The sequence below is a fragment of the Lissotriton vulgaris genome, chromosome 4_1 (genome assembly GCF_964263255.1).
Source record: "Lissotriton vulgaris chromosome 4_1, aLisVul1.2, whole genome shotgun sequence".
Classification (NCBI taxonomy): Eukaryota; Metazoa; Chordata; class Amphibia; order Caudata; family Salamandridae; genus Lissotriton; species Lissotriton vulgaris.
The window spans coordinates 2,042,913,251-2,042,939,819 of NC_141691.1; the positions used below are offsets into that span (position 1 = coordinate 2,042,913,251).

The 26,569-nt window shown below is 46.5% G+C and overlaps 1 protein-coding gene across 2 annotated transcripts in view; it reads right to left on the reverse strand.

Moving 5' to 3' along the window:
- LOC147724930 (GTPase IMAP family member 9-like) overlaps positions 1-16,361 on the reverse strand; it is a 68,115-nt gene extending 51,754 nt beyond the window's left edge. The window contains exons 1-2 of one of the 2 annotated variants that reach the window (XM_086966428.1): positions 16,295-16,361; positions 4,107-4,174 (exon numbers count right to left, since the gene is read on the reverse strand). In XM_086966428.1, the coding sequence (XP_086822554.1) occupies positions 4,107-4,167 (61 nt within the window). In that variant the 5' untranslated portion in view covers positions 4,168-4,174; positions 16,295-16,361. Of the gene's footprint in view, positions 1-4,106; positions 4,175-15,482; positions 15,601-16,294 lie in introns of those variants that run through there. The other variant, XM_086966427.1, reaches the window with a different exon arrangement.
- Positions 16,362-26,569: the final 10,208 nt, after the last annotated feature.

The window sequence follows — 26,569 nt, forward strand, 5'->3', positions numbered from 1 at the left end:
AGAAAGCCAGTGCGCTCTATGGGGACATGTTCATTTTCAGAGCCCGTGCATGACTCCAACGTTTTGCATATTGATTCTAAGGCCCACTGAGAGCCCATGCCTCATTTTTGCATTCACAGCTGCCAGCAAGTAGTGGGCAGCTGCAACATTTAGGTTATTCTTTTCTTTAGGGGACATGCTGAAGTTAGGAGGGAGAAGCGCTCCTGTGTCCCCCTTGTCTTCATAGCTGCGCAGCACTTAGTGCCAGCTGCAACGTTTAGGCCTGCGCAGAATGTGCACCCTTGCCTTTTGCTGCTTTCTCAGCGCGCCCTGACTTTTGGACATACGGCATTTGAGCCCCTTAGATATGGCCAGTTGGCCCGGGGGACTAGTAGGTTTGTACGGCGGCAGGCCCTAGTGTGATTTATATAGGTGCTAGAAAAATTTAATGTCTATGATATGTCTTATGCACCCTGATTTATGCTCTAGATGCGATTTTATGATTACGAGGTTTTACATACTGTGTTATGTTTTGAGTTATTCTCTACTGTGGTCTACGGTTTATGTTAGTAAGTTTATTTCCTAATGCGAGTTATGTTTAGGAGATTATGGTCTACTATGTTTAGGTTATGAGATTGGCGTAGAATAGCTTTCTCGCCTTATGTGATACTGTGCATGATATGATTTGTTACAGGATGATGCTGAGTATAGTGCCTGCCATTAATTACTGGCTGTGTTCTAAGTTCATGATATGTCTTACTTTTACCAAGTGATGATTCTGACAGTGGCCCACGTGGGCCTGTCATGTGTAAATAATCCCCTGTAAATATTGCCCAGTGCCAGTTGGCACAGTGTATATTGTGTGATTACCATATAATGCGCTTTATGATAATACAAAGGTTATTTTTATATATAACCTTGTGTGTACTTCCTTTTGTGGTGTGCCTAGGATGTTGTTAATGTGTGTTGTGCAAATGCTTTACACATTGCCACCAGGATAAGCCTAACTGCTCATGCCAAGCTACCAAGGGGGGTGAGCAAGGGTTATCTTTGGCGTGTAACTCCCTTTCCCTGACTAGAGTGATGGTCTCTGTCTGGCTTTGGCGCAAGCCTTAGCCAACCATAGATCCCCATTTATTACACCTAGCCAACCAGGAGCCCCATTTATAACACTGCTTTTAGCTCTTTTTTTTACCTGGTAGTCCCTACCATCATCATTATCGTTCTGTATGACTTATAGCTCAGTGTTGGATTGCGGTGCAGTACCACTTTCACTGCTTTACCAGTAGGTTTATGGCAAACAACGACCAAATTTCTTTGGGAGGCTTTCATATTCTTCAAAAGCTTTGCATTGGCTCGATTGGTGCTTTGACTCCTCATACGCCAACTGTCAATCTTCACTTCGACTGAGGCAGGCACAAGTAGTTGCTGGACCATGGCAAACTTTCCCGTTACATATACCACATCTCGTCAACAGTTGTAGCAACCTCCCCAGCATTTGTAAATGATTACGCCACACATCGAGCTTGGTATTACACGTCTTTCTTCCTCAGTGTGTAACCATGAACTCAACATTCTAAATCACGAATTCTATAAACCACACCCGAACACTTAGGTAACAGTTTTAAGGAGTCTGTCAGGAACCAAAAGGGTCCCAACATCTCTATCTCACAAGATACCACAGGCTGTATGGTGAAAGGGAACATTGAAGGCAGCATGGAGAAATGGGCACTGGAGAACAGTGTGGTAAAAAGGAAGAATGGAGGACAATATGGTGAGAAGGAACACTGGAGGGAAGCATGGTGAAAGGAAACATTGAGGGCAGCATGCAGAAATGGACACTGGAGGACAGCATGGTGAAAGGGAACACTGGAGGAAAGCATGGTGAAAGGAAACACTGGAGGGAAGCATGGTGAAAGGAAACACTGGAGGGAAGCATGGTGAAAGGAAACACTGGAGGGAAGCATGGTGAAAGGAAACATTGAGGGCAGCATGCAGAAATGGACACTGGAGGACAGCATGGTGAAAGGGAACACTGGAGGAAAGCATGGTGAAAGGAAACACTGGAGGGAAGCATGGTGAAAGGAAACACTGGAGGGAAGCATGGTGAAAGGAAACATTGAGGGCAGCATGCAGAAATGGACACTGGAGGACAGCATGGTGAAAGGGAACACTGGAGGAAAGCATGGTGAAAGGAAACACTGGAGGAAAGCATGGTGAAAGGAAACACTGGAGGGAAGCATGGTGAAAGGAAACACTAGAGGGAAGCATGGTGAAAGGAAACATTGAGGGCAGCATGCAGAAATGGACACTGGAGGACAGCATGGTGAAAGGGAACACTGGAGGAAAGCATGGTGAAAGGAAACACTGGAGGGAAGCATGGTGAAAGGAAACACTGGAGGGAAGCATGGTGAAAGGAAACACTGGAGGGAAGCATGGTGAAAGGGAACACTGGAGGCAAGGATGGTGTAAGGGAACACTGGAGGCAAGGATGGTGTAAGGGAACACTGGAGGCAAGGATGTTGTAAGGGAACACTGGAGGCAAGGATGGTGTAAGGGAACACTGGATGCAAGCATGATGAAAGAGAGCACTGGAGGCAAGCATGGTGTAAGGGAACACAAGAGGGCAATATGGTGAAAGGGAACACTGGAGGCAAGCATGGTGTAAGGGAACACTGAATGCAAGCATGGTGAAAGGGAACACTAGATGCAAGCATGGTGAAAGGGAACACTGGAGGCTTCTATAGTGTAAGGGAACACTGGATGTAAGCATGGTGAAAGGGAACACTGGATGCAAGCATGGTGAAAGGGTACACTGGAGGACAATATGGTGAAAGGGGACACTGGATGACAATATGGTGAAAGGGGACACTGGATGACAATATGGTGAAAAGGAACACTGGAGGACAATATGGTGAAAGGGAACACTGGAGGGAAGCACGGTGAAAGGGAACACTGGAGGGAAGCACGGTGAAAGGGAACACTGGAGGGAAGCACGGTGAAAGGGAACACAGGAGTGAAGCATGGTGAAAGGGAACACAGGAGTGAAGCATGGTGAAAGGGAACACAGGAGTGAAGCATGGTGAAAGGGAACACTGAAGGGCAGTATGATGAATGGGAACACTGGAGGGAAGCACGGTGAAAGGGAACACTGGAGGGAAGCATGGTGAAAGGGAACACTGGAGGACAATATGGTGAAAAGGAACACTGAAGGACAATATGGTGAAACGGAACACTGTAGGCAAGCATGGTAAAAGGGAACACTGGAGGGAAGCATGGTGAAAGGGAACTCTGGAGGGAAGCATGGTGAAAGGGAACACTGGAGGGAAGCATGGTGAAAAGGAACATTGGAGGGAAGCATGGTGAAAAGGAACACTGGAGGGAAGCATGGTAAAAGGGAACACTGGAGGACAGTATGGAGAAAGGGATCACTGAAGGACTGTATGGATGAAAGTAAACACTGGAGGACAGTGTGGTTGAAAGGGAACACTGGAGGGCAGTATGGGGAAAGGGAACACTGGGGGGTTGTATGGGGAAGGGAACACTGGAGGGCAGTATGGGGAAAGGGAACACTGGAGGGCAGGCAGTATGGGGAAAGGAAACATTGAGGAAACAATTTGTTCCCACCCTCTGATACACTGATAGAGGTAGACAGGAGAACGCAAGTGTCAAGTAAGGATGATTTTAGAGAAAACATGAAATCGGTTGTGTTTGCTTTACACTCCCAAATGCTGTTAAAGTTTAGCATTTTTAGGAAGAATGATTAGAACTTGCTGTCTGTCCCCTTCCTTAGACATTATGTATACAGAAAGAATATCTTAATACAGACTCCATTTTGTTTTCTGCTTTGATTTGCATGAAACAGATCCCGGCGCCATGCTCACACCTATGCGCAATCCCATGGAGGAGGTCTCCTCTGGAGCACAGATAATCAGTATGATTTGCCATCTGCTTAATTGGGCCCACCCGGTTATAAAATCAATAAAGTAGTTCCCACCATGTGGACCTAAAATATTCCTACACCAAAGTAATACCTACTGGATTCCTATTGTATAATATGTGTGCTTTACACTATAGCTCACGCTTGTCTTCCTTCCGTACCTACAGTGTTGATCTGTTTTACTTACAAGCATTTGCTGGTACATCACGTGTTCCCCGCATGTTAGTTTTGGACACGGCAGCTGCCATAGGGTGTCTGTTGTGAGAAAGTAAAAAAGACAGACTCAATCAGTGATGTATAAAGCATCTGATTGTCATTAATACCCAAATATAGGCAATTACTGCTCTTTAAACAACTGTTTTATCTCCTTGACTGAAAGTTGTGCATTCACAGTGATCATCTTAAATCCTGCCTGATTTAAAAAATGTATAACTCTGCAACCACTGCACACTTTTCTAAACTCTAGACGGAAAGTACATGAAAACTCATCAATATGGCTAGCACACACAACTGTACTGATCCAGACATCCAACTCCTCAAACACTCCTTGCACCTCATGTCTAACACCTACCTGAAGCTCCGCCGCACCAAACCAGAATATCTGCTGCTTGCCAAGAAGAAGAAGAAGAAGAAGAAGAAGCAAGGAGTCCAGACCTGGATCAAAGCAATGAACCTGGACAGACTCCAACCCCAACTTCATATAATGCCAAGTGTCTTGGATTGAACCCTAGACACTAACCTCACCCCTTATGAGCAAATCAAATCAACTGGAAAAAACAAGACGGACAGGTAACACCTCTCTCTGCTAAAGAAAGTTAAAAAGTTCTTCTCATTAATCATCTCCTGAACTATCATCCTTGCATCTGGATGATGGCAATCCCCTGCTCCTCAGCCTCCCAGATGCCAAAATCCCATCAAGGGCATCCTACATGTCTCAGCAGACCTCCTGAAGGGGCTGACCAAATGAGATGCAGCATCTCCATCCTGATGGAACATCAGTAGCTCCCCTTGCCGGACCGAACAATCTTGAAAAACTGCTGAATCTACTGCAGTCATTACAAGGGCCACCACCGCCTATCTGGCTGAGAAGCTCTGGTGGCCCTGGGCACACCTACAGCCAGGACATCCATAGGCCTGGAGACAAAGAAGTATATTCATGATCTTGAACAACATGCCTGTATCTACCAGGACTGCCTCAACCCTACTGCTTCAGTTAAGGAAATAGCAGAACCATTTCCCTAAAGAACACTACATCATGACACGATAACAGCTCACAAACCAGCTCACTCACTAACCTTTGAACCTGTACTCCGCTCTGCTGCCTTTTATGGGCACCGATTCACTAAAAAGCCTGGGGAGCAGAAGGGACATCACAAACCTTTTCACCTTAAGAACATCATAGAAAGTGACATCATATGAACCCTGACCCTTATTTTTTCCAGGAAGGCATGTCACATATCCCTAACAGCACAATTGAGGATTTACATTGGATAGTGTCCCAAAGTAACACAAAGTGGCACTTTGCTGTGCTTTGCTTTATTTTGTTTCAAGGGGAAGTTCCACAGGTGGTGCATGGGTGCTCCCATGTAACCACCCACGGGTTTTGACACAAATCCCTTTCTGCAAACATTGGTAGACAGGAATTTGTCCCAAACTCTTACGCCTTTTCGAGGCAGGTTGTTGGAATGGGTGTATAGGATGTCAATGAATGTCATGATATGTGCAGGCCCGACAACGGCAATTCCAGTAAATGCAATGTGAACGTATGCCACAGCTTGTACCCGCATATTGCCCATCAGTGTAATGTCAATGTATACCGTAACTTGTGCCCCCAAAGCAGCGCAGACATCAGCAACACTGAGGCCTATGTATGTCGTGATCCACGCTTGTAAGTTAATATTGTTATTGCGAACAAGAACAATCTGCCTCGTTCGTTCAGAGCAAGCATGATCACTTTAATGCCAGTATAAATATCAGTGTACCAAATGGCAATAGTATGCATGATAATAATACGGTCAATAAAAGCGATAACAATGGCTGGCATCTTATTTTTCGACGTTCCAATGAAGTCACAACATTGCTGTCGGATTCACCTATGGTGACCTCTCCATCAACCTGTAGTCAGGAATAAATGGTCAGGTAGTTCCTCCAAACCAGGCCCAAGCATATTGAGTAACGGGTCAAAGGTTGGGTCCCCCATAAACCAAAGACAAATGCACCCAGGGAACCCTGATCGATTCCACAGTTGCGCCACAAACAAGTCCATAATTGGCACCAAATAAAACACATTCGGGCAAATGCTTCCGTTCCCCAGAAATACCACTAAGTTAGATACCACATTTAGATAAGCATACAACCAATCAGTACTCGAGAGGCACACCACGTACCACGCACCAGACATCTGGATACATACACACTGGCTCACACTAGCTCTCCCTGAGGTCGAGAGCCATCTGTGTCCTTATCAAATGTTTGCATTTGTTGATGTACAACCAAAATGCTTTTTTAGAATGTAAAGAATAATTTTATTGTACTTCATGAACTGCATAAATCGATGGCCGCAACCTTTGTACATTGAGAGATTATGAGCAGACTTGCTTTGTACAGGCTCTCCCAGCCACAGCTTTTAATTAAACCACCTTGTTTCTATTTTGCCAAATGCCTCGTCTTTTCATTTATTAAAGGTAAAATCATATCAGCGCAACAAGGTGTAACAAGGGGATGATTTTTAATTTCTTCTTGGTTTTCCAACTTTACACGTGTGCAGCATTGTACAGCACACATACAGAATGAGAAAAGTCTTAAAGCTTATAGCTTTTGCACTGGAGAGGACTCCTTCCAGAACAAAACCTATGCTTCAGAGTTGCGCACACCTTTGCACTGAGGCCTAAGGGTGTGTGCGATGAGGCAAGGCTGCCAAAAGTGCCTGAGCGCACAGGGAAAGAAAACAAAAATTACATTTTTTTTCTCTCTAATTGATGCAAGACAGCGCAGCAACTTCAGCTGCCACCAACGGTTGTGAGTGTGCTCCATTTTTTATTATTTTTGATTACCCTATTAGTGAATACTCCTCTATTCCTCACCATTAGTAGAATGCAAAACGGGCGGTCAATAATGAAGGGGAGCTGACCCTGTGTTCTTGCCACATCTGAAGCCAGGGGGATGCAAAGGCAGTACCAGGGGTTGCAAGAGGCACACCAGGATTCACAGCTGAGAACCTTGGCGATCCTTAAATGATGTCCATGCTGACCAAGCCTCGTTACGGCCTCTTCGCAATCCTTGTATGAGATTTGCTACTGTGCATTTCTCTTCACTTGTAGCAGAGAAATGCACAGTTGTAAAACCATTTACACCTGTGTGAAATACTTTTCTGAATGCCTGGCAGGCGTAAATGCAGACATTTTCTGCGATAAACTTGCATTGATAGCTAAAAATACTTTTGTCAGTTTGCATTTTATTCACTGGAGCAACAGAACTTTTTGGTCATTTGACTCCATTTGAAGACACTTAATGTAGGGAAGACTGAAATCATGCTCTTGGGAGAGGCGTGGTCACCAGATTGGTGGCCAGGGAATCTTGGTGTCCCCCCTGCGCCTATGGTAGCTGTAAAAAATCTGGGTGTTTGCCTTGATCAGGCATTGCCCATGAAGGACCATGTAACCTACACAGTCGGTTCCTGCTTCCATGTGCTTAGTCTATTGAGACGAGTCTTGCCTCTTCTTCCTGACTCCACATGGAAAACTCTCATCCAGTCATTGGTATTAAGCAGACTGAATTACTGCAACGCTCTGCTGGTCTCAGCTAATGATTCTTCGCTGGACTGTTTGCAGGTAGTCCAGAACACTGCGGCTCATTTGGTCCTAAATGTCCATTATAGAACTACCTCCCTTGCGCAAACGCATTAAGTTTAAAATTTGTTGCACCGTCCATCAAGCTGTGTATGGGAGAGCAAAAACAACAATGGGTTTGGCTCTAATCAGTAAGGCTGAGCCGATACAACAACAAAAACACCCGAGATGCCAATACTGGTAGTCTTTTTCAAACAGATTCCACCACAGCGCATAAAAACTCATCAATGACAACCGGACCGATTCAATAGTTTTATTTAAGAATACATTTCTCATTTCTGTTATTATCTTTTTTGTAAATCACATTCCAACAAATATGTACAATATTACAAAGACATGACCAAAAATTCTTAAATAAACGTACAATATCAAAACGACACAAAACTGTGAATTCACCTCACCAATTTCACTCACTACAAATTCACGCATCCACATAATAACAGAAATTAGAAAATTACTCTAAAATTAAACTATTGAATACGTCCGGATGTCATGGATGAATTATCATGCGCCCTGGTTGAATCTGTTTGAAAAAGACTATCAGTATTGGCATCTCAGGTGTTTTTCTTGGTGTTTGAAAAAGACTATCAGTATTGGCATCTCAGGTGTTTTTGTTGGTGTATGGAGAGGCCTACCTCGCACCAAAATTTAGGCATCATACCCCCACTAGGGAGCCTTGCTCTGGAACCAAATCCCTTCTTCCTCGGATAAAGAAGTCAAGGATGGGTGGGAAAGCTTTCTCGTACCTCGCTCCCCTCTATTGAAATAAGCTCCCAACCCCGCTGAGGCAATGTCCGGACCATCTTCAATTCAGAAGGCCTCTTAAAACTGTTCTGTTTTAGACTTGCATTGTGTCAGCTTCCGTTGTATGTCCGCACCGCAGAGATACCCCTTCGGGGGTGATTCAGGCGCTATACAAAACTCATGAATAAATAAATAAGACACCAACCAGTAGGTCTCTTTCTGTGATGTCATTCATTTAAAAAAAGTAATTCAGATCTCTTTCTCTGATATCGAAGTAAGAGGTCCGGTCTTCAATAAAGCTACCTATTGTTTTGGGCAAGGCTTCCTAGTGTGATTTTGGTCATATAGACGCTAGCATACATCCTAGATCAGCACTCTAGCTGCTTTGACATATAAGGCCACGGGCACCATTAAAAAAGGCCATCTCCAAGCAGCAGTATGCAGAACGTTATTAGGTCCTACAGACCTTGCAGCCATTACTTAGCAAGCTATATCTTTGTGGTTCCAAAACTGTGCGCCGTGCCTCCCTTAATGCATTTAGTGTTGAAGGGGTTGGTGGCTTCAGTGAAACTAATTAGACTTAAATGCATGATGTCGATGATTTGTAAGTGGCATGCCTAAAGCTGTAAACATAGTGCTTAATTGATGGCATCTCGAGGGAGATGACCTCCATATTTCATTGGACCCCAACGTTCCAACACTCCCAAAGTAAATGTAAGATGCCGGATTTATTTTCTTAGACTTGTTAATAGTTTCTTTTTTTCCAAATGCATTTTACACAATTGCAAGCAGCGGCGTAGCTAGGGGGCGGTCCGCCCTAGGCGGCGCCATTTTTTAAGGGCGGCCGCGCGGCACAGGCCCGTTGAGGTGACCTTTATAATTTACTTCGGGACACTCACTGACACTACTATCAGTCAGTATACCCAAATAAATTATAAAGGGCGCCTCAACAGGCCAGTGCCGCGCAGCTGCCATTTGAAGTGCAAGCGCAGCCGGTGGAGAGGTCACGTGATTGCGACTAACAGTGTATCTTTAAATGTCTCTGGGTGCGAAGGCAGGGCAAGCGGTAGTTACGTTTTATCACGTTGCCAATGCCGGCCACGCTGCAATAATTCTTTTGGTGCCTCCTCGATCATGCGTGCAAATACCGGCTTTCACTGGAGGGGCCGCACAGTCATGGCAGAGGCAGAGATGCATGCAGGGTCGGATGATTATGAATACAAAAGGTCCGGCGCAGCTGAGGTGAGTGAGTAGTATGTTGCCGCTCGGACCACCGCAGGTGTGCCTCGGCCTCTGAAGCTCAACCGGGCCTACCAGCATTAGTGGCTGCTGACTCGCCGTCCTGACCCGGCTGCTCGCTTCTTTCGGCCTGTGCATAGCGGTATAATTGTGGCCCCGTGGCCTAGGGGTTAACCGACTTGGGACCGGGCTGCGGCCTGTAGCTGTGACAGTGTGTTCCAGCACTGGGGAAGGCGCCTGTTGCCGCTGGACAATCTCCGCTCGTCCCCTGCTTCAAGAAGTAAGTAAGTGTAAAATTAAACATAACTTATAACCTCTGAAATCACAATTGTGCTCTTAATAAAAGTGATGTCCCTTTGGTTTTATTAAATTTAAAGCAGCCGAGTATCAAGCAAGGTAATGCTTTCATTTTATGTTTGTCAGAGCGGAAGAAATTAAAGCGTTACACCTGCTCATAATTTTGGTAGTGGAGTCTAATTCAGTGCCCCAGCGAACCATGATGGGTGCTTTCAAGTGAGGACATCAAATCTTTAAAACAGTCCTCATCCGCCTCCTTCTCTCCCACCCCCACCGTAGCAGTCATTACGTTATTTTCTATGCCTGGGTTAAGAAAGTGGCAGGCACACTGCGCCGGTTTCTCAACAGATAATCTGACCCTACTATAATAACGGACTTTGTCGAAATCTACAGAAACATTCTTTTGTTTGCAGTGGCGCGGTGCACACTACGTGGTGCAGATCCCAGTGAGTCCTCGTTTTGTTTAACAATCAGCTTAGAAGGGCACTTGGTGCTTCAGTTTCTGGTGCTTTCCAGCACTTGTAACCTCTTCTTAGAGTGCCTTGTTGTTCAAATGGGTGCAATTCTTGATATTTATATGTTTTTCTGGTCTTCATTGCTTGATTTTGCGTGTGAGAAAGTGTCACTCCTAGTCATTGAAATGTCACTCAAAATTACCCTGAAATTATGAAAATGTCACACTTTGCAATCTGAAACCTTGGCAGCTATCTTGTATGTCATCTTAGGTTGGGCGGGGCAGTTAGGTTTGATGCGCAGTGGGGGAGGAAGTGAAAATTATGCAGCTTGATAGACAAAGCACTGACACGTTTTAACTGGGCACAAACAGTGGATTTTGGGACATGTAGTAGATTTAGATTTTGGCAAATATCACGAAGGACGGATTTACTTCGATTGTAACAAGGTTACAAGGGTAAGATGAAGGGGAGGTTACTATTGTGAAAAGACGTCGGAACGTTAAATAAATCACTAATGATTATGAAGTACATGAAAGGAAAGGTTACTGGCTAACGCAGCATGGAAGTGGGAGATATAGGGTTAACGGAGGTGGTTACGAAAAGGAGGGTGAACACAGAGCACAGGTTTAGGAAAGCATGCAGTACGTGGGGGCTTGTATTTCAATCGTGAGATGTTTATGGAAGCTGATTTAGTAGGTAAAGGTCCGGGGTGACTAAGCTGTTGGGCAATAATTTGTTTATGAATGGGTGTCACGTAAATGTATTGGGATGCAAGGGTTTGAAATGTGGGAAGTGGAGAGGTGGTTTTGGGCATCAACTTAGGGTTAGCTCTAGGGTTACTTTTAGCGGGAAAAACGTTAATATATACAAGGTAAAAACAGTATAATTCAGCGTAGATATCAATGCATTGTATGGTTTCAAATGCACGTTTTGACAACAATGTTTTTTAATTGTAGAGAACCCCTGATGAAGGGCCGGAAATAGGCCCTAAATGCATTGGGTTATTTGGATCAATGAATGAGGATTACTTATGTACCGTGCTGCAGTATAAGGCCAGGATTGGCATGTCTGCAGTTGATAAGGATTTAAAGAACATAAGTTGTCTCACATGCGACAATAAGAACTAAGGATGAAATTGTTAAAGTTGGAAGAAATTGGAATAAAAATGATGAAAATGGTTTATTTTGGCATCAGAGTCGTGCTTAATTTATGCTGTGCGTCTGATTGGGGGGATACATTGCCCCATTTCCACAGGTTCCATTAAAATATACATCACTGACCCACACTGTGAGGAAGTTGTGGGAAGCTGGGGCGCAATCCGCGCTGCTCGCACCACAGGAATTATTTAAAACATCAAGTGAGCCCTGCCGCCTATGACCCTCCCCATCCCACCCCACGGACCGCGGCGGCTGTGAAGCCTAGACCACTCGGTTGTGCAGCTTTGCTGCTTAGCTATGTTTGAATAATTCCCGGGAGGCATGGTTTGCCCCGGGAGTCATTGCGGCTACTACGAGGCAGCCGCGCCATACCGAATTGCTGCACGTCTCGAATCAGTGCATAGAGTGAAGTAATGGTATCTCTCACTCTGCTACTTTCTCATAAAATGAAAGATGTGCTTGCTGCCTTTTAAACTAGCAGTGCCTAGTGCGCAGTCATGATTATCTTCAGCTGCCTGCTCTGCTACAAGCTGGAATTTTGCAGTCAATCACAGCCTGTGTCAGTTGAATCACTCGTTTTCACTCCACATACAGCCGAACTATAATCGTGTTAGGCCGCTCGGGGTTTTTGTGACATACTGTGTCACTTAAGTCAATAGAACCTCGTGTAGCTCTGACAGCATGTGAGGGTCATGGTGTGATTTGTGTCTTGGGCAGATAGAGGTTCCCCAACCGGGGGAGGAGTGGGCGCAGACCTCTCAGGGTTAATGATTTTTATTGCGGTTGGAGTCAAGTTAGCTTTTGGAAAAAAACATTTCTACTCAGTCATGTTGCATTTTTTTATTCAACCCCAGTGCGTTTCCCTCATCTTCATTGCTTAATGTTACTCTTGTGAAGGTGTCACTCATGGTCATTGAAATGTCACTCATAATTTCACTGAAATTATGAAAGGTCACACAAAGCAGTCAAACCTTGGCAGCTATGGTGCCTTCTCTGTTATGTGTAGAGGGAGTGGGTTGCAGGCTCTGGCCTTGGCCACAGGGACAAACCGGCACAGTAGCAGGGGCAGTGTTTTAAATGGGCCTGTACTTCAAAATACTCTTCTCTACAGTAATAGAACTTTTGTTTCGCAGTTTTGTAGCAGAACAGAGGTGTTAAAAGTACTACAAAGTTCCTTGATTATTGAGCACTTTTCGAGCAACACACAGTGTCAAATAAACTCTGGTGATTAATGTACCTGCTGGAGAGAGATGGGAGTTTCATCTAGTGGCAGGTTTCATTTGTGTGAGGTAGCGAAGGTGGTTAATATCATAGCTGCCCAGTATTCGCATTGCAAATGTGACGTTTCCATTGATGCAGTGACTTATGAAAGACATTCCACAGCGAAATGTGACACAAAACATTTTATACTGTGTTAAAATAATGAGTAGCATATTCATTGTGCTTTAAGTCATAGGCTGGGACTTTGTAGCACTTTAAATACAGAAGTCGTTAACAACCACTCCGTACCCACCACCACCAGGAATCTATTCCTTTACTGTCTAGTTACACTCATCTGTAGTGACTGAATTAAGCAATAAAATATCATAATGCATTTCCTACCGATTACTTTAACTTGGATTTATCATTAAACATACAGTGTGCCTTTATTTTATATGCTGTTACCCGAAGGTGAAGACAATCAAAACTTGGGACAGCATAAACATATTTTGTCCTTCCAGCTTAGTTTTTAACTACCTGCCCCGCCCAACCCTCTTCCCCCTCATCCGGCCTGGTACTGCCCCAACTGCAGAACTCAAGTTAGTCTAGTGATCAGGTGCATTGGACTCACCTGTAGTATCCTGAAGGTGCTGCCAGGGGTATCGTGGTCAAATCCAATGTGGTGGACCGGTCTGCAGACATTACTGAGATCATGGGCAGGGAAGATAGGGCTGCAGGGGACAAGGGTCCTGCACAAGCTGAGATGTTATGAGTGAGTTGTCACAAACAAGGTGGGTAGAACTGATGTAAGTTTTGGGTTTTCTTCTGCTTTTCCTTTAGCGGTGTAGCTAGGTGGGGGTGGTCCGCTCCGGGCTGCACTATTTTGTGAACGGGGCTGTCTAGCCCTGGACCGAGTCATGTATGTGCATGTAATTTGCATGATCGAGGTAACTATTAGTGGCGATACTACGTGTCTCTCGGACCTCTTTCTGGTGCTCGCCATCCTTTTTCCCCAGCACCCCCGGGGGGGCGGCAATCTGAAGGATAGCCCCGGGCGCCACAAGCTCTAGCTACGCCTCTGAATGCAAGTTATAAGGAAAGTACAGTTGTCCTGTCTATTAAACAGACTAAGTATTAGTAGTGACATTTGTACTTGAATTATATGCATTTCCAGTACACACACATTTCCAGACAGGTCTGCTCTCTCCTTGAGCACAGGGAAGTAAAACACCATATATAACAGCATAATGCCAACATTTAGAAGCAAGAAAGAGGGACGTTCAAAAAATCTGAGGAATTTATTTTCTTGCATTTATTTGGAGGCAATTTTAGGGAGGAGACAGCAAAAAAAAGCTGCATGTGGTTTAAAAAAGTGTGAGTCACCCTTGCTGAGATGGGTGTGTTGGTATGTATGACATCGGCAGAGATGGAAGTGCATGCAAATATTCTTTAAGCGCAGAAACACTTTGGCAGTGGGGCCTACATGCATAGGGGTGCTATCTAGCACCCTCACGTGGGCTAAAAAGTTTGAGAGGGTACTCTAAAAAAAGGCAATGTCATAGAAGTGTAACTAGGAATATTTTATTAGAGTTGCCGCCTTAGTAATATGAAACACTCTGCGTATATGATTATAATACTTTCATTAGCTTCATCACAATTATTTTCAGGAAGGCCGGGATTACATCCCCCCACTCTCCAAAAAAAAGTACCAGTGGGGAGCCACGGGCAATAGTCAATGGGTCAAGGGAGCAGCGGGTCGAAGAAGTTTGGAAGCCACTGGCTTAAGTGAATACGATTCATACCCAATATGTTACTCGGAAGTTGGGGTACGGTGAGGCGCTTTTCAGCACCTAGAAGCCTTTGAGCTTGTAGAGTGCGCTACAGACGTTCAAGGTCCGACATAATAGAATAAAAACAGCACTTCTTGGACAGAAAGGCACCCTGGTGTCCAGGCGCTACATCTTGCAATAAGTATGTGTTCACAAGTTACAATCAGTGACTTCAACAGCGTGGACCCTTGTTTATTCTAGCATAGCAGCAGCCACTCTTTACTCCTCTCCACACCGCCCATCCACTCATTCATCCAATCCTTCAATCTCTATCGCTGCAACATAATTCTTACTTTACTTTATCGCGATCTGTCTGTCTAACTATGCACTATACTTATTACTGTGAAATGGTAGTGTTTGTTAGCTGCTGCAGCGCCTAGAAACGCTTAAACATGCATAGTGCGCTACTAAAGTTCCCATGAAGTAAAAGGATGAATTTAAAAGCAAAAACAAACAAACGCCCTGAGCAGACAGGAGCCCCGCCCCCACTCACCGAGCATAAACACTAGATACAGGATCTGTGTGCTCGGGCTTATGGTGGGCGGCATAGAGCGGGGCTCTGAAGACGCAAGCAGTCTCTCTTACTCCCATCTCACTCGGAGCCTCTGCAGCATTTGTGTTCCTTTACTTCACCTCTGCACGGTCTGTCTATCAACAATCTATCACCGTACAGTAGTAGTGGGGTTGTTAGCTGCTGCTGCGCCTAGGAGCTCTAGAGCTTGAACAGGGCGCTATGCAGTGTCACACAGAACGTTAGTGCCGCAACAAACGCTTCTCGCATGACAGGGACTCACCTGTCCCCTGCTGTAAAGCGCCTCGAGGCTTCTTCCTGCTGCCAGGGCATGTCTTTCAACTCCGCCCCTCAGCCACACTCAGGGCGCCCCATCTACCGCCTCACGAGCCCACGTGTCCAGACCGAAAGTGAAAGTAAGTTTCGGTTCCTATAACACGGCCATTTCCGAGAAATCCCCGATCCGAGGCGGCAGGCGGGGTGGGCGTGGCCTCAATGTTCACAGCAGCCCTGTCCTAGCAGGAGACCTCACCAGCAGCACCTCCCGGGAGTAGACGACATTTTATAGGACTGGTAGCGACAGCTTCAGCGAAGGAGGACCTTATGTTATGGATTCTTGAGACATCATTGGCAAAGCCAACACAGGTGTGGCCCTGGCAAGCTAAAGCAATAGGTCATTTATTTTTTATTTTTTTACTTAGTTATGCCACAAAACTAAAATAAAGGAAAACATGTGACGCCTGAAAGTGTAATCTTACAGATTTTGGGGGCCCTGTGCAAGACATATTTAGAGGGTTGGGATGTTTGGAAAAAGATTGAATATTTTTATACTTTTTTTTAGCTAATTTAGGCCCGCATGACGCCAAACAAAAACTAGTTATATTTTGAAGTTTATGTAGGTGGGTACACGGAAACATTATGCCCCTTAAGTGGACGCCGCGTAGAGAGAGACAGTCTGTGGGAGAAGTAGGGAGTAAAATGAAAGAACTATTGAAATAGGAAGCATGTGAAATGGAGAGAACGTTCACTTTCCCAGGAAGCCTTTGAAAGGTGGGGGCACTGGCAATTACCTGATTTGCCCATGCCTTCGCATACCTCTTCTTTTCCCACCCCTGGCCTCCTGCCGTCTGGACTCAACCCCCACCTTCTCATCTTCCTCAGTCCACCCTTTCCTCCCCTCCCTCTTTCAGCCTTTTCTCCTCCTTTCACCAATGCTTAGAATGGTTTCCTCTGCTCGGCACCGACACTTGTTAACACCAGCACATTGACAGTCCTCCACATGGTGGTGCTGTCGGACTAATTTAGAAATGAGCACAAGTCGTTTTTAATTCTGTACACATAAACATTAATAATACCTGCACTCAAGCCATTCTTACAATGTGAGCGCCTGGAATAGTTTAATTGTCGCACTTGTAGGAGTGTTAGTAGCAATGTTCCCTGTTTTGTTTTTATTGCTGTGTGTGCTGCAGTGTGAGGTCTCTGTGCACTGTGTGCGCCAAGAAACCAACCGTGCATGCAACACTTACATGGGATTCCAGTTAAGGCCAACCAGGCATATGCTCACGTGTTTCTTTTTTAGTATTTGCCGCATGAAACTGGCTTATAAACCTGCATTGTGTGTTACACCTTCTGTGAAGAAGCTTCTCCCTGGCATTCATACTGCAGGAGTGGGAGAGCTGACTGAAGTAGAATATTCACAGGGAGGACTGAGCCAGATTTGATCCCTCAGTAGATCCCTCAAGAAGGGACACAGCCGCCACGTGGCATGCAAAGATATGACAAAGACTCTTTCTAATACAAAATAGGTTTTTTCTCCAACACTTGCATTTCAATAGATTTTTTGTACAATAGATGATAGCGCTGCAAAATTAGGGGGACCGACTTTGACGCAATGAGAAATGACACTTAACTGTGACAATACACCGAAGACGCAGCAACAGATTGTACCCCAAGAGCCATTCTTCAGACTGAAACAGCACTCTCAAAGTCTGCGGGTCTGGAACCACACCAAGTTCCTGAGGCCATACCATAATAATAGAGTAGGTGATGTACCACAAATGTACTTACTCACTATCAGAATGTAGAAAGAGTAGTTGAACCTTTTTTTTTATTTATATTTTTATTGGGTTTTATGATTCAGATTAACATCAACCCAAAAAAAAAAGGAACCATCCTACAGTCGTACGCAGTGAGTTACACAGAAACTGTGGGTATTACGCCCCCTGACCAGTAAGTACACAGCCTCAATGCCAACAACCCCACAAGGGGCAGGCGGCGCAATATAATCATATCACAGTCACTATAGGATAGTGGTATAGCCCTCCTAGGCAGCTCAGCATGCGATCTCTGTGATGTATTCATTACACCCCCTCTATTGTCCTTCCGTCTTACTCCCAGCCCACCCCTACCCGCCCCGTGTTCCATCCGATGGTCCCCCCCCCCCCCCCTCCCGTCCTCCCTCCCCTCCTTGACCCAATCCAAATGCTCACTTCCCGTTGATCACACTCTCCATGAAGGGTGCTCCCCATAGTCTCCACTCGGTCCTAGTTTTATCTATCTGTCCCCCGGCATTTTCATGTTGTATTACTGTGGTACGTTTCCTCCTCCCCCTGGTGCGCCGGTTCCGCGGGTTCTGCATCCTCATTCCCACTAGTTGTCTGTGCCATGAATAGTCGCCAGAAATTTTTGGGTCGATTCTGCGGTGGCAATAACTCATTGTAATTTTCCAACTGTGTACAGCAGTACAGCATGTCGTGCGACCATCGCCTAATAGTGGGCGTCGGCCCTCTCACCCAGCACAGGGCCACCACCCGTTTAGCTATTAGCATGCCCATGTCCACCAATCTGCGAGCAGCCATGGGTAACTTTTTGGAGTATCCTAAGAGTGCGATCGCGTGGTCCGGGTCCATCGTCACTTCCACTATCCTACTCAATTCCCTGAAAATCTCTTCCCAGTATGTTTTTACCCCCGGGCATAGCCATGCCAAGTGCAGAAAGTCCGCTGTTTGTGCATGACATCTCTCACATTCCGCCTCCTCCCGGAGCCCGTACCTGCATAGGCGGTCTGGGGTGTAATATACCCTATTGATATATTTAAAGTGAGTAAGTCTGTGCCTGCCATGTAGCGAAATCTGCCTGGTGTTCATGCAGCAGTATCGCCACATCTCGTCATCAATCATTATTTGTAGGTCTCTTTGCCATGCAATCCTCGCTGCAGTATAATGGTTCTCCCTGTGGGACATTGCTATTTTATAGATATTTGTTAGTATCTTACGTGGAGATTCAGCCTTGATCACATAGGTAAGTTCGGGGACCTCCGGTGGCTCATCTAGGTCCTCCCCCACCTGTTCCAACATGGCCCTTCGCACTCTGTAAAATTGAAATCGCTGTAGTATTGTGCCCTCTCCCCCTGGCTCCGCGGCCTGTTCCCAGGTCTTTGCCTTCCTGTCTTGGAATAAATCCCCCGCCACCAGAATATTCATTTTGTGCAATGCACTTATCACTCCCTTGTCCCTGCAGGGATCAACCATTGGGTCCACTCCACCGGCATACTTGGCAAATACAACAATGCACCCCCCTGTTGCTGCAGAAGGCAGTGCCATGCATGGTTGGTGGTACTAATAGAATCTAATATCCAGGTTCTACGGTCAACCTGTTTGAATATTGTTGCTGTTAGGGAGAGTGGATCTGCAAAAAGTTCTTCCATGCAGACGTTTGGGATATTCGTGTCCCCGTGTATCCAGGTATGGATGTGAGCTCCCTGTGCGACCCTGTAATAAAGCTCGAGGTCTGAGGCGCCCAGTCCCCCCATACTGTACGGTAATGTGAGTATTTACCACCTCACTTGCGCTTGCTTTCCCGCCCAAGCGAGTTTTATCACAGATTGTTTCAATCTCTGGAAGAAGACTCGAGGAAGCACCATCAGGAGATTTGCATACAGGAACAACAGTCTAGGCAGCACCACCATCTTCATGATTGAGATGCAACCCATAAGGGAAAGTGGTAGTCTGCACCAGGCTTCTACATCGTCTTCTAGTTTACTAAAGGCCACTCCGTAGTTTTCTCTGAACACTATCTCAGAGTCGGTATGCAGCTGGATTCCCAAATATCCAACTGATTCCGTAGTCCACTGCAGGGAACTCCATTTCAAATTCCTGCGTGGCGAGGGTAAGGGGGAAGGCTATGGACTTTGCCCAATTCACTCTCAAGCCTGAGAGTGCTCCAAAGTGTACTACTTCTCGAAGCACCGCGGACAAGTTTTCCTCGGGGTCACAGACGTACAACAATGTGTCGTCCGCGTAAGTGGACACCACAATCTTGTAGGTAGGGAAGCCAATGCCCTCGTGTCCATGGTATTCTCGTATCGCACACGCTAGCGGTTCTGCCACCAGGGCATACAGCAGGGGTGACAATGGGCAGCCCTGTCTGGTCCCTCTGGATATGGCAAATGAATCTGTGACCAGATTGCCCAGACAAATCCTTGCCATGGGTCTGTTGTACAAGGTGCCTATCAATTGCAAAAACACTGATCCTCTTCCCATCCTTGTTAGTACCCGCCACATGAAGGGCCACTCCACGGAGTCCAAGGCCTTCTCCATGTCTAGAAATACCGTGATTGCTTTAATGTCCTGCTTCACATGCTGCATAGTTTCAAAGACAGTGCGTATGTTATATGTGAGGTTTCTCCTCGGGAGAAATCCCGCCTGTTCCGGCGCAACCAGCAGCGGAGCTCGGAGCGCCAGACGGTTAGCCAATATTTTCGCAAATATCTTGGTGTCCACATTTAAGAGGGAGAGGGGCAGTATGAGCTGCATTCCTCCAGTGGCTTACCCGTTTTGGGAATAGCCACCAAAATTGCCTCTCTCATCGACTGCGGCATGCATACTGTCTCGCATAGGTCATCAAACAGTGCTGCCAGGTGTGGGAGCAGTATATCTAAAAAAGCTTTATAGAAACCTACCATGAGCCCATCAGCTTCGCAAGAGCTCCACTATCTCATCCTTCTCTATGGGAAGCGTTCGGAATTCCCTGTGCGTGTTCGTGAGGGAGGGGAGATCAATATGTTCCAGGTAGTCTATAATATCCTCATCTAGGTCCCCGGTTCTTGATGTGTATAAGTCTGAATAATGTTGTCTGAATCTTTTTGCTATGTCTACTTCTTCCGTTAAGATCTCCCCTTACGCTGACTTCGCCGCTGTAATTTGTGTTTTACCCTGCTTCTCCCTCAGCACCCTTGCAAGAACCGTGCTAGGCCAATCTCCCTCTCCATATGTGCGCGCCGACGCATACTTCCTCATATGCTTGATCTCCCTGTCTGCCTCCTCATGGTACTCTCCTAGCAATATCTTAATCTCTTCTTCTATTACCCTGTCATTATCCTCCTTCTGGCGTTCCCCTAGTTGACTTATAGTAAAACAAGATTTTTCCCTTAGGGTAAGTTATATATTGTTATACTCAGACACCATACAAATTATTCACTCATACAACTTATAAAAACACGCTATTCAAACTATAGTGAAACCCTTGCAAAGGAAAAAAAACATTTCTGTACCCAATTTGATAAAAAACGGACTGTTTATTCCAAAATTAAAAACACATTTACTAAATGTGTAGTAAAACATACATATACATAAAAAACAATTTCTGTTCTTAAAAAAGCATTGCAGTTCATACATTTGCACAGGAGAAATAGCAACCAAAGACAATCTACTTTGTCTTATGACCGTTAATTTAGAAACCTTTGGTACAACATAGAGTTGGGGTTCCTTCCCTATCTCTCAAAGAATGTTGACCAATCCAAATTTAAACTTGTATCAAAAGCGTCAATGCGTTTCGGCAGTATTAAATGATTATACCCGCCTTCCTCAGGACCATATAAATAGATTTCTCCTTTTTTGTCTGCAACACCTGTGCATTCGCACATGTGTGAGGTTCCTTATTCAATAGTTCACTCGTTTTGATTATTCAAGCTCCCTGTTTACACTGCTTAATTCTTGATTTCAGTGAGGGCCTCGATGATACCTTAATGTAATTCCCTCAATTGTGAGAAATGCAGTCTGTAAAATACCCTGATTATATGGCTTTATGTATGTCCATATGTGTCGCCCCAATGACCTTTTCACATTCTTTATTATATTGCCCACTCCTTGTTCTAGGATAGTGGCTGGTATATTCACAAGCTGATGCAGTGCATTCGGATATCGACCCCGGGTAATAAACGCTCGTGGCTTTTCTTGTCCAACGAAACGCTCCCCTGCTGGGCGTCTTTGCTGATCTCGTTGTTCGGTCACAGCTTCAAAATAGTAAAAAAATCTCTTCTTCTATTACCCTGTCGTTATCCTCCTTCTGGCGTTCCCCTAGTTGCCCAATTGCCTCTCCAAGTTTTCTAATCTTTGTCTTTTGGATTTGAGGACCACCAAGTGTTTTGTCATTGCTATACCCCTGATATACACCTTAAATACCTCCCATATTGTTTGGAAGCTTTCCACAGAGCCAATATTCGCCTCAAAGTACACTTCTATAGCCTCCGCCAGCTCCCCCCTAAAGAGGGGGTCCAGTAGTGAATAGGGCGGGAAGCGCCATGTAAATGGTTGGATTGTTTTCTTCGGAGTGGTTAGGACCAGCAGCAACGGAAAGTGGTTAAGGAGCGTGGTTGGAGAGGGTCCGCGGAAGAACTCTGCAAGCTCGTAGATGGCCCAGCAGGGAGGTAGAGGCCATCCATTAATCTATACGGGTGTGTATGTTGTTGTATGCCGAATAATGTGTGTAACCACCCTGTGTTGGTTTGTGCGCTCTCCACACATCATTGAGATCCATACTGATTATCACGCTGTCTTAACATTTGTGCAGCCACGTTGGGTCTTCGAATAGGGCCTGCCGACCTGTCTGGGTCCGGGTTACTTACCAGGTTAAAATCTCCACCCCATAAGAGCTGCGCATTATGGTAACTGCTGGCATCCGTTGCCAGCGATGCATAGAACTCTGGGCAATCATAGTTAGTTCCGTACACATTCACTATCACCAAGTAAAATCCCTGTCCCTTACACCTGGATATAACAAATCGTCCTTCTGTGTCCGCCCTCAGCAGTTCTAGTGTGTACTTCGACTTAGGGTTCACCCATGTCAGCAACCCACTGGCGTGCGTAGTGAATCCAGCCGATGTAATATTACCCATAAGCCCCCTACTGCGTAACATCGCGCTCGTCCGATGAAGGTGAGTCTCCTGGAGCAGGGCTATATCGACATGCTGTCTGTGTAAATAGCTCAGGACCTTCCACAGCTTCCGATGGTCACTAAGCCCCCTGCCGTTCCACAACAGCGCACTTATATTGTCCGCCTGCCTGGGATTATCCGCCTCAGCCATTTCTGTCATCCCCGCTGTCGCCATACATATTAGACTCTTGCTCGCTGCGTGTACCTACACCATGCACTGTATGCAAAGCCCATAACAGACCCCCCAATGTCCCGCAACCATCCATCGCCTCTCAACTTTCCCTTCCCCCTCCCACAGCTGACCTCCCCCAACACTGTCATGCAGTGCCCTCGGTCCCCACCTCCCCATAAAACTTCTGTGGTTCTTAGCACGTGTGGGCAGAGGTTGCTTCATGTCCATATATTATAACGTTATCGCCCTTTGCCTGTTGCCCTTACCCGCCCTCGCTGTGCCGTGCCTCATACATTATTCGGTTCTGAAGCTGCTTGTGTTTGCCTTTCGCACACTTTCTTATTTGTATCTTGCGTGCGCCCCTTCCTCCCCCCTAGGTGACATGTGCTGTCTACACCATAGCGGGCCTGCGCCAATAGCCTTACGCAACGCTCAATGACTCTGGAGAAAATACTGCCGAATTGTCCCATTCTTCGCAATAAACTGTTTCTCCCAAGCTCCTCCACCCCCCACGTGTGGGAGGGGAGCAAGTCAATTATCCCGGAGCCTCGATTCCCTTCCACTCACCCTCCCCCCACCTTACTTCAGCATGTAGCAAGTGTTTTTCTGCATCAGTCCTGCTCGTCCATTGGGCCGCCGGTTGCTTCGTCTAACAATTGTCTTTCAGGGCTTTTACGGTGGTCTTTCGACCACCCCTTCAGTGCCTGCTGTAAGGTCTTCGGGTCTGTAAATATATGAGATCTACCCTGTCGAATCACCAGAAGCCTTGCCGGGTACAGCATGGCGTAGAGTATGCCCAAGTCGCGCAGTTGTCTCTTCAGCGGGACAAAATGTTTGTGTGCGTCCTGCACTCTCGATGTGAAGTCTGGATATATCAAAATGACCGATCACTCAAATTGCAGCGACTTCTTCTCCCTTGCCAAGCGTAGCGCTGTGTCCCTGTCTCTATAGTTAAGCAGTTTTGCAATTATACGATACGGTGGGGCACCAGGCCGTGGGCGGGGGCCTAGGGAGCGGTGCGCTCGTTCTACTACAAACATCGACGAGAAGACTCCTTCTCCCAGCAGCATGACCAGCAGCTCTATACAAACAGTTCCATGTTCCCCGTGGAGGTCGTCTCTGGCAGGCCTGTGATTCGCAGGTTGCAGCGTCGTGAGCGGGCCTCCAGATCCTCTGTTTTATCCTGCAGGGATTGCATGAGTTTCCCCAGTTTTTTGTGATCTGTGTCCATTGTGGTGTGCGCCTCATCCACTTCAGTGATCCTTCTTTCTGACATGTCCAGTCTCTCTGCATGTTTGTCGATACTTTCCACCATTCTGTCCATTCTGTAGGTCAATGCGTCCATTTCCGTGCCTAGCGTCGCTATACCTTTATGTAAGCTTTTCTCCATTGCTAAGAGTAAGCTTCGTATGACCGTGCCAGCATTGTCATTCTCCAAGACCAGCATTCTCGCGTTCTCAACGTCGGCAACATCATGGGATTTTGAGCGCTTTTGTTCAAATGACAGTTTGGCCTGGGTTTTATCTCCTCTTCCCATGGCGCCCGCAGTCCGTGACAGCAGAGCGCTAATTCCCGGTATCCGTCTTCGTTGGTGACGGGTCACGTTAGCTCCAGGAGGGCGTGGGAGGTTGTCGATTCGCAGGTGCGGTGGGTGACTCCCCCCAGCAAGTGGCGTGCACACGTCATCTAGGCCCAGGAGGCGCCAGGCCCCCTGCAGTCCCCAACTTCTGCGCGTCACTGGTCTTGTGTTGCATTTGCATCCGCTATCCGTGCGCCTCCGCTCCCAGCAAGCGCCCTCGTGCAATCGGGTGAACACACCTTGCAGCTTCTTCTCGCCTCCGCAGTTTGCATTGAGGGGTGAGTTCACCACACAGCCTCGCTAGTCCTCCCTGTCCCAGCTATGTCACCGTCTCCTGCCTCAATGTACTGGCCCCCAAAGTAAGCCCACAAGGTCTTGACAGCGCGCTCAGGTCTGCGCTATCCCCCCAGCTCGGACTTGTCCCCCCTGTGGAGGAGAGGGGGGGAGGCACTTCTACCAAAAAGGGGGGCACTCAAGTCTCTCCCACTGCGCCAGACTCACTGTGCACAGGCCTCCCGGCGCTCCCCTCACATTGATCCGTCGTAAGTCTTCAGATAATTCAATCAGGCCTGTAATACCCCGACGTGGTCCTGCCCAGGGCGCCACCTGTTACGCAGCACCGTCCCAACTCTCACTGTAGTTCGCGGTCTGGTAGCCTGCATGCCCCATCCGCCTCTCGTCATGCTCTCTCCGGCTCTCCCACCTCCAAAATCGGTCAGCGTTTCACCCGCAAATGGCGCTCCCTTTCTGCTCACCAGAACTTTATCTTGTAGACAGTTATCGGCCGAACAATGCAGGATATTTATGAATATTGTGCGCAGCAAGACGGAGCTCGGGGCTCAAGTGGCCATCTTGGTCGTGAGCAAGCTCCGCCCCCCCAAGAGTAGTTGAACCTTACTCATTGGCCCTGCCTGCATTGTGGTAGAGTTGAGAAGATGTCCACACACTTTAATGGTGGCCCTTTGGGAAGGCTACAGACACCATGCGGGTACCATTCCCCAGGGGCGTCATCCCACTGCTCTTTGAACAGGAAAAATAAAATGATAACAGGTATTATCATTTTATTTTTTACAGGTTTGGTGCTGTGTTAGGGTGGGGCGGGGTTGGAGGCACAGGGAGAGCAGTGGTTTGCACACTCCAAGAGTGTATGACTACTTGGCCAGCCATCTTGGCCTGGCCAAACAGTCATGCGCACTTTGAATGTTCCCCACAAGGCTGCATTACACAGCCTGGTGGGGAACATGCCCAGTCCTCCAGTCCCCATCTGAGCGCCGATCCAAGCGCTCAGAACAATCACGTTGCATTGCATAGTTGTGATTGGCTTCGGGGAGCCAATCACAACGCTGCATTGCATAATTGTAATTTGCTATGGAGATTGTAGGTGCTTCCTGGTTTCGCTGGAGAAGCGGAGGAAAGACGCGACCGACAGGAAAAGGTGAGTAGTAATTTTTTATATTTTTTTATATTGGCCTCCCCACAGCCCCCCTCACCTCCGCCCCTCTACCCTCATTCCCTGCCAGGTGCTACTGCCATTCCCTGCAGTTCCAGGTCAGAGAAAATCCTAAATGTATTGTACATATGTAGCAGCGCTTAAAATGAACTGAAATTGGTGAGGGATTTCTAAAAGGACATGGTCGAAGAAGTGTAACTAAGCACCTTTTCCAAGAGGTATGACTAAAAACATGCGAATCAGAATCCTGTGCTTCACACTACAGCAAACCTAACCAGTATTTGCTTGCCTTTGGAAGTTTTCTTTTACTACAGCCAGGCATAAACACCTATAGATCTAAGCCTAAAACAAACCAGACCAATTGTCTCTGCAAAATGCTTTTTAGCTGTATCAAATAAATGAGTAAAAATTATGTTGTCATATTGTGAACTGAAAATGTCTGCCTTTCACACCAGCTTTCTCTGCAGTCATTCACTGTGTAGGACACTTATTCACTTTTTCTCCCCACATCTTTATGAAATCCTCCAAATTCCTATCTCACGCATTCCTCTTCAGCACAGTCTTTTCACTCTCTCCTGCACATACCTCTACTTCAACAGACCCCGATCCACTCACCTGTTTCCAACACTGCATGTTGTTTCTCTTTTGTAATGTCTTACTTTGAAAGTTGTTTAACTCCTTGTGAGAATGTGCCTCTTTTTCTTGGTTAGCACACCACTTTGTACCTGGTTTTGAATGTAGTGCACATGGTCCCTGCCAACCAGATGCACTGGGCCAGTGCTCCTTCCCTAAAAAAACAAAACCCTCAATTGGTTCTTCTGCCCCCTAAAAGTCCCTGGTAAACTGTTCCCTGGGTACCGAGGGCCTGGAAGCTGAAGAGGGTCCCTTGGAATCCCCCTCAATGGGACCATGCCCCTGACTTTACAGCCTGCATGTCCCTGTGAGGGAGTAAACAAC